At 36.9% G+C, this 8,576-nt stretch overlaps 1 protein-coding gene across 4 annotated transcripts in view; it reads right to left on the bottom strand.

Moving 5' to 3' along the window:
- Positions 1 to 896: 896 nt before the first annotated feature.
- Positions 897 to 8,576, bottom strand: part of GALNT1 (polypeptide N-acetylgalactosaminyltransferase 1) — a 90,644-nt gene continuing 82,964 nt past the window's right edge. For 3 of the 4 annotated variants that reach the window (XM_027643937.1, XM_027643938.1, XM_027643939.1), the window contains 4 exons: positions 6,768 to 6,907; positions 5,809 to 5,907; positions 4,912 to 5,046; positions 897 to 2,557 (listed from right to left, as the gene is read on the bottom strand). In XM_027643937.1, coding sequence (XP_027499738.1) covers positions 2,411 to 2,557; positions 4,912 to 5,046; positions 5,809 to 5,907; positions 6,768 to 6,907 — 521 coding nt within the window. In that variant the 3' untranslated portion in view covers positions 897 to 2,410. The remainder of the gene's footprint in view (positions 2,558 to 4,911; positions 5,047 to 5,808; positions 5,908 to 6,767; positions 6,908 to 8,576) is intronic. The other variant, XM_027643936.1, reaches the window with a different exon arrangement.

The following is an 8,576-nucleotide window of genomic DNA, read 5'->3' as shown; positions in this document are numbered from 1 at the left end:
TATGAAATCTGAAACATTAAATTAAGAAATTTTGAAAACTTATAGGACTTTTGCACTGCATTTCTGATGCTCCTGCTTTTCATTTCATGAAAGCTTAACCAACTCTGATCTAGAGCATCTTTGCTGGCAATGTTTTTAAAGGGAAGTGTTTTGTGTTTGGGAAGTTGTTTCTGAAGTGTTTTGTGTTTGGGAAGTTGTTTCTGAAGTAACCCTAACCCTAACCTTAACCCTAACCCTAACCCTAATAGATACCCCACTTTTAGGCACCATCACACACACACACGCACCCTAAAAAGTACTAGTTTGCTAAGATAAACTTAAAAAAAAAGTAAAATAATTAAATCCAAAACATGACCCAAGTCATCATTCACCGGTACACAGCAGAAAACTGAAACCAGTATTTTGGTGGCTAATATACACTATTAAACACACATTGTACTTCAGAAACAGTATAAAACCAGGAGGGATCACAAAGTATCTGAGGAGCAAGAAAATGTATCAATTACACTGTCACCCACCCTGTTCTCTTCACTGATCATAATAAAGGAATAAGTCTTCTCACATAACCTCTAAGATAGACATTTTCATTCCTTTTTTTTTTTTAAAGTCATCTTGGTACACTTCAATATATTTTTGATAAATTACTTTCATAAATCCCCTTTGATCTCATAAGATTTCCAAACAGAGGAGTCAATGAAAGATAGTTAGATATTTGGATGCTCTATCTGATATTAATCCCATATCATCTCATGTATTTTTAAAGTAACAACGTAATATTACAATTTGTTAACATTTCCCCTGCTTTGTGTATGAAAATTCTTGTGTACTGCTGCAGAAATAATGGAGATAACACTGACTACAGCAACCAGGAATAGCAAATGGCCACAACAGCCAAATATAATTCCACACAACTTTTGCATGAGTCTAGGTTTAATTTGTTTTACAGGACAGTTGGCCAAACAGTGACATTTATCATAAAAATATCCTTTCCATTAAGCAAATCTCATTTTTCTTTCCAAAAGAAAATTCAATGTATACTCTGAGTGGTCAGTGGCTCATTTTCAAGATCAGCCCACACAGGTTTTTTTTTTAACAAAACAAAGCAATTCAGTTAAAAAAATGCAGACCAATGTAATGACATAGTCATATTGCTTTTGGATATGTTAACTTTAAAAACTATGCCAATTTTGCTATTTTTCTTTAGGTTTTATTAGAAAAAAGCAGCAGATCAACATTACAATTCAGAGTCTAATCTAAATATGCACTTGACAATGAAGCACATCTGAATATGAAGTGAAAAACGATTCCAGAAAATCTGCAGTTTTGCCAATCTTCTGCTACCCAAATCATGTATCTTTTCTTCTGGCTTTCTGATGACTGAAATCAAACAAGGAACAAAAGATTTATTGCTATGAAAACAAAACTGTAGTACAGTAGTACAAGTCCTGGGCGCTAAGCTTATTCCATCAAGTTAACTTAATTTCTAAATGTACTGAAATCTTTTGTTTGGCCATGAAAGTCCATAAGCTGACTGACCCAAGTATAAACTGAAATGGCAGGTCTGGAAAAAAAAAGTTAGACAGCATGTTAACCTCCAGTTTTCAGACAGTAATAAAAAGATACAATTCCAACAGTCAAGAAATTAAAATTAAAAAAAAAAAGTTGATCTGACATTCAAGAGCTAATTTTATTCTTATGCTCATTTTGTTTGCGCCCAAAATAATTTCAGACTCACCAGAAAAAAAAATATTTATGGACTATCACACAATTGTAAAAGAGAAACAATTGCCTTTTGACTTGGTTATTTTCCCCCACTGAGGTATAAAATCTACATATAAATTTGATACTTCACTATAACAAATTGTACTTTTCATAGTTCTGATTTAGTTTCATTAAACCCTGTTTACTTTTTGCTTTTAAACCACAGAATTCTTATTTCATGTTACTGAATCTGATTTCCAGCTCTCTCTTTCATTTATTGTGGATCTATATTTAGTAGTCTGGTTACCACTGCTAACCAGGAAAAAATAATTCTTGAAACTTTCTTCGTTACAACAGCACTTTCAGCAGAGGTTACTGATGTGCAAGCAAACTAAAATGATATGGAGCTCTTCAAAGAGACTATTTCATTGATTATGCTTCCACTGTCCCAACGGTCTCTAAATTATTTGCTGGAAGAAACTCTTTCGATCTTGTAAACATCAGTGGGCACAGTTTCACTAGTATGTGTGGTAGTTTCACATCCTTATACAGGAAGGCTGGTTCACAGATACTGAGAAGCTGCAGGAGTTCTAACAGCTGACGAACTGTGTATTCTGCCGAGCAGAAGTTTCTTCTGTTGCTACTTAACAGTGTAGCCAAAGTATCAGCCGAGGTAGCCCAGTCAATCTTTGCTTTTCTTTAGAACCTCTCAGAATATTTCTGGAAGGGTGACATTGCGGAGCAGCCACTGCTGGGAGCGGCTGCCGGTGCAGTCTCTGATGCTGGGTACCTGGCTGTCCTCTTCAGTGGCTTTGTCCAGGCACTGGTTACTGTTCACATGCAACAGGGTTAATTTCTTGAAGACAAAATAAAAAGAAATTGGCTTTAAAAAAAAATCACTAGGCATAAGGTAATAAAAAAATTACTAGTTGCCATCAAAACTCTTCCACAGGCAAGTAGGAACTACACAAGACCCCATGGTTACTGGTTCCATATCCCAATCATATAGAACACTCAAATATGCTATTTGATATTGTAGATACTAAAAACATTGCTTCATGAAAAACTAAAACAGTCTGAACTTTTAAATCAAGCAACATCCACCATTCTTTAAATAGGACTATGCAGCTAGGGATCCTCAAGGAGTTAGAAATTAAAGTTCGGTAAGATACACAACTTCAATTAGTAGTTATAATAATAGCTTTTATCAGATCAGAATGAACACATTGAATATGTATTCACAAGTACATTTTTTTCTTAATTAGTTGGGGACACAAAATTGACTTCACTTCTATGCTCTTTTAGCACTACACTCTTTTAAAAAAGTATGTTATTTCATAAAAAGTGTGTGGAAATTCACATAAGTATATATCTTTTCTAATACCTACTAATCTTACTTATGCAATCTTTGATAGAGTAGTCCATTTACCTCAGTACTATCGTCATGGAGAAGAGATCTTTGGTGGTTGCATTTACTGCCACTGTACTACGGATACTTATCAGTGCATCGACTTGTCTATTGCACCAACAGGCAGTACTATCAGTATTTCTTCTCTCATTCAACAGCACAACCAGAAAACTGGACTGACTGAAAAGTGGCAGAACAGGCTGGCCTTACGTGCACAAGCAGCAAAGGGAAAAAACGCCCAACAAACAATCAAAACCCTCAGCACATCAATCTCCTGCACTCATACAGCCACTGAAGAATGAAGAAGGGAGTTGAACAGAGGCAGAAAGAAAAAAAAAATCACTCAACCAGGTGGGCATACTTTTTAAGTATTCTCTAACTTATTTTTGTGCTTTATTAGCCAACTTTCAGTAAAGTTATGAAGATTACTCCTAGATTTTCTATTGACAGAATAAAGAGAAAAAACACATACAATCAAATCTATGGCTGAGGATCAACACAGGGGAAGTCTGTGGCAATCATTGCAAGAGAGACTATTGCCATTAGGTGTCTAAAGATGCATTTTTCTTACCATTGATAAGTTAGAAATATAATAAAAAGCACTTTCCCTTTGGTGAATCACTATGGTAGTAATATTACTCATCTTATTTACTTAAATCAGGTAAACTAATCACATTAAAATCAAGAATGAATGGTTCCCGAGACTGATTTAATCCTTTCAATTAACATTTAATCCCACCAGTCTCCAGCTTTCTTCAGTCTCCTATCAACAGTTGCTAAAAATGTACAGAAATCCTAGAAGAGATCCATCATCTTCCACACTACTACCCTAATCATAAAATCATCATTCATACATATTTGCTTTTAGTCTTAAAGGTTGCAGGTTTTGTTAACACCTCAGCTACTGAAATCTATAGCAAGTATATTTAGTCAGAAGTACTCACCTCTTTTTTTTTAATTAGTGAAATGACTTTTTAGTACCTAAATATCTAAAATTCTTCTTATAAAATAGCCATCACAAACACACTGGCAAGAGTCTTCATCTACAAGTTGTCTCACAACTGTCTTTCATAATAACTGATTTTAAATTAACAAGCTTGGGCACTATCTTCTTCTAGCTAGCCATGAAGTTAGAGTTCTTGACTGCATTACTCCATCACAAAATTGTTTTTAGAGCCTGCAAATCAAATTAATGATGACTGGATCGATGGGCAATGATTCCTAGATCTGGTAGTTCAACATATGAACTTCAAAGTAAATTTTAACATTATGTACAAGAAAGAGAATTATTAAAATAAAGCTGTTTTAAGTGTCTATACTTTAAACATACCATGATTAGAAATGTAAAATCACCTTTGTAATTTTGTGATGCTCTTTTTTTTTTTTCAGTTAGAAAAGTATTTCCTTTTAACTTTGTGAAAGAAAAGACACCAGGTGCTGAATTTGTCACAACTTTGTTAGTGCCATCTTTTATTGGTCCAATAGATACCTGGAATATTTTTCGATTTTTGATCTCATTGTAATACAACACTACAATAAAAGACTATATTTCTGCAGAGGATCCAAATGTACATTCAAAATATTCTTCTAAAAGCTCCCTCAAAACTCATCAGGTAATTAAATCAATACACATGTCCATTGAATGACTACATGGTGAATTAATAACGGAGGGAACAAAATCCTGACTTCGTTTCCTGTTTTGACTGTCAAATAGTGGTCCCACACTGGATTATGTTGCTCTGTAGGCTTGTGTAAAAGCCCAATTGTCTCATTTTTCTGTCAGAAGTCATTAGAAGACTTACCACTGGATCATACTCCCAAAGCTGATTTCCTTTTAGGTGGTGGCACTTGAGCATCGTTACTGGGCCATTAAGTTTGGATACATCTAAACACAAATCATCTGTTCGAATTTCTTTATTGGCAGTATATGAGAAAACCTAGACAGAAAAAGAATGAGAGGAATTAAAAAAAAACCCCTTCAACCAAAAGATTCCTAGAGTGAGGGAAAGGGGGAACATTTGTGCATTATTTCATTAATACCCACTATTTTTTTCTTTTCTATTCTGTTCCCTTCAGCATGTATAGAAGATTTATTTTTTGTAGGGAACAAATACAAACACCATGTGAACAAGCTCTTCAGTCAAAATAGACGTATTGTTTAAATTGCAGACTTATTCCTGTGTAGGAATAGGAGAATCCCCAAACACAGGTAATCTTTGTATATTGGAAAACAACTCATCAAGAATCATTAACAAAGCAGAACAAAAAACCAGATGTAAAACAAATCCCACAACTGACAGTCAGAAAAATATATATTAAAACACCATTTCAGGCACAGGCATGTTTTTTTTAAAGTAACTATACCAGTCAGAAGGTCTAACAAAGAAGGCAGTTCCAGAAAACCCACAGGAGGTGAAGTCTACCATACAGCAGTTTCCTCCTCTCCTCATTTTGTTTTTGACTTTAAAGTTGCTCTGAAACATACTGCAATCAGGCCTCAAGAACCTTCAAGTACAAACCATCACCAAATCTCATGCATTTTCTCTTACAGGCATCTTCTTTAATGAGGGTTTCCTAAACTTTAAAACTTAAGTGTATTTTGAAGATAAGCACTGAAAATACTGAATAACTGTCCCAATGAGAAGCGATGTTCCAAATAATTCAATACATTACAATAATTATTTTTTAAAAACTGTCACCTGATTGCCACCCATTCCATGGCAGTTAAAGATTCCAACTTTCTCATTTTCTTTTCTTGCCATGTTATCCAGACATTGATTTGTCTCCACATTTCTTATCTATGAGTGAAAAAGAGCACATCATCAAAAGTTGCTACTTTTAGAAAAGAACTAGGTCCACATCAAACCACAATGAAACCAGTTCTCTCCACTACACACCAGAGGTTATGTGAAATAAAGGAACCACACTACAATGAGACACCACTGTCCAAGACTCGAAGTCCCAAGTAAATGTTCAAGCTACCAGGTTACAGAACCGTGTTTGTTTCTTTGCTTTCTTTGGGGGATTCCATATTGGGAACACTTTTTGCTCAAAGATTCAGCTACAATAGAATGGACACAATTGAGTTTCCAGCCGAAAACTTTCAGAACTATTAATCCCTGTATTACTCTATAGTAAGCAGGTATGAATATCAAGTCTTCTGATAGTCATACAGCACCATGAACACCTGCTCTATTTTGCTAAAAGTGTTTTAAACCAAACAGTACAAAATCACCCTACAACAGGCTCAATATTGAGCTCAACATGACTTGTAGGGGAAGGTAGGTGCCTACTTATTTAGAACAGCATCATTTGTACTACCTCTATAGTCACTTAAAAATGCTAAAGAAAAAAACAGAAATGCCCAGTAAGGCAGAGGCATCATTCTGAAGGAATATTTCTAAAGCCTTCCTACATGACATTTTGTACTGTGGTATAAAAAAGGAAACCATTCAAATTACAGTACTGTATACCGAAGTTCAGTTATCTGCCCCACTGATAGGCCAGATTTATCATTTTACAGGTGACAGAACACAGGGGCAAGATACTTGAACTTTGCTGATGATAACTTGCTTGCACTACTCAGTTTAAAATACAAACAACTTACTGCCCAATGTACTTTATAAAGGGAAGATAAATATGAAGGATAAAATCTTACCTCTCCCAGAGAAAAGTAATGGCGTGGAATTTGGGAATCAGGATAAACATTCTCCAGGTACCAGGAGAAAGGTTTGCACTGGAGTTTGCGTCTTAGTCCAAGTCGTGACGATATGTCTCCATAATCAACTTTAGTAACTCCTGTAGAAACAAAAAAACTTTTATTCAATGGCTGCTTATAAATTTTATATAATACCACTTAAACCAAAAAATCATCAGTATAATATACTACTTCCATTAAAGACTATCTTTTAAAAACCACCTCTGTACAAGGAAGTTTTTGTTTAATATAGCATTATGCTGTTTACACTCAGAGAGGATATAACCATCAAGACCTGTGACTTCTTTTTCCACCTAATTATACAAAAGATAGAATCACTACATTTGGGCTGTACATGACAATTTCTTACCTGTGACTTGTGGAACAATTTGAATGCAGTTGCTAACTAAGTTAACCGAGGAGAGAGGCTGAAACCTTTATAGTCACTTCTGCCATTCTACCCCCAATAGTAACTGGGGTGCACATCTACGCAGCCTAACACAGCAGTCTCTTTCTGTGTAGCATGGAGAATTTAATTTTAATTTATTTCTGTAAGCCAGATACTACCTGCTGGACCCTTCATCATCTATCTAACTGCACAAAGAAGCAGGCAGAAAGTAGCCTTCATACAGGGAACTTAAACCTTTAATAATTCAGTATTTGCACAATATAACCGCAGCATTTGCAGGAAGTATGTTCACCATTACGACTGCTATAATTTTCTTGTGGTATTTTGCTTGCCTTTTTATTCCTTTGCTCCTCATTTATCACAGTGCTCCTTCTTCCTGTATCTTCCCACTCCTTAATGGTTGCTTTAATTCCTTCTGAAAATTAATTTGTGCAAGTCCCATCTGCAGATGGGAAGGTTGAGGAAGGTGCTCATGAACAGCAGATATTTTTGCTTCACCAAAATTAAGCACTATTGTAATTAATATTGCAATAATTAGAGTGGGATAATTTTTAGTTTTCAAGCATCAGGTCTGTAGTGGTTTGAACCTTGTTTTCCCCCAGAGGCTGAAAAGTGGTAACCCCCAGGGCTGGAAACCCCTGGAAGTTTTGAAGTTCTGTCCAATGAGCGCTCCTGCAGAAATGTAAACATATCACAAGCACCGGAAGAGAAGAGTTGTAGTTTGAGTTGGTAGAAGAAAGTAGCCATGTTGTAGGAGCTTCGAGGAAAGGGGCCCGGAGCCCCTCGGGGCCTCTGGGGCCCCCCAGCCCCAGATGGGGGCTACAGAGACTTGGAACAGTGTTAAGCTGGACTACGTGTCTGTAGCTGTGAGCTGGGAGATGTTTTCCATCTTGAGTGAGCAGAGACAGAGCAGAAGCGGCGGCAGTGTCCAGAGACTCTGGACAAGAGCCAGGACAGATAAGAACTGAACTGGAGGAAGCAGCAGAAGCTAGCAGCAGAACTACGGGGTTCTGGGGGTTAGAACTGATATTAGACCCCCCAAACTCCTTTGAGACCTCCTGGAAGGAGGAAGATGATGGACTCTTCCTTGAAAGAGCCTTGAAGTGCAGCATGCACTGCAGAGAGGAGCTGAGAAGCTCAAAGGCGTCCTGAAGCTGGACCGGGACAGAGAAGGAATGCGGGGGGGTTGACCTTGGCCCCCCTCGCTGCTGCTGCTAAGCTAGCAGCCTTGAGACAGAGCACGGAGCTCTGCAAAGGGGAATTTGAATCCCCTGAGGAAGGGACTTTCACGAAGATGCCCCTGCATTTCTTGATATACCTGTGGTGACGCGAGTCTGGTCCCTGCTGGCAGCCCACAGGTG

Source organism: Corapipo altera, unplaced genomic scaffold (assembly GCF_003945725.1).
Source record: "Corapipo altera isolate COAL_440 unplaced genomic scaffold, ASM394572v1 24b, whole genome shotgun sequence".
Classification (NCBI taxonomy): domain Eukaryota; kingdom Metazoa; phylum Chordata; class Aves; order Passeriformes; family Pipridae; genus Corapipo; species Corapipo altera.
Note: the sequence above shows the minus strand (reverse complement) of the source record. Positions and strands in the feature narration are given on the sequence as shown.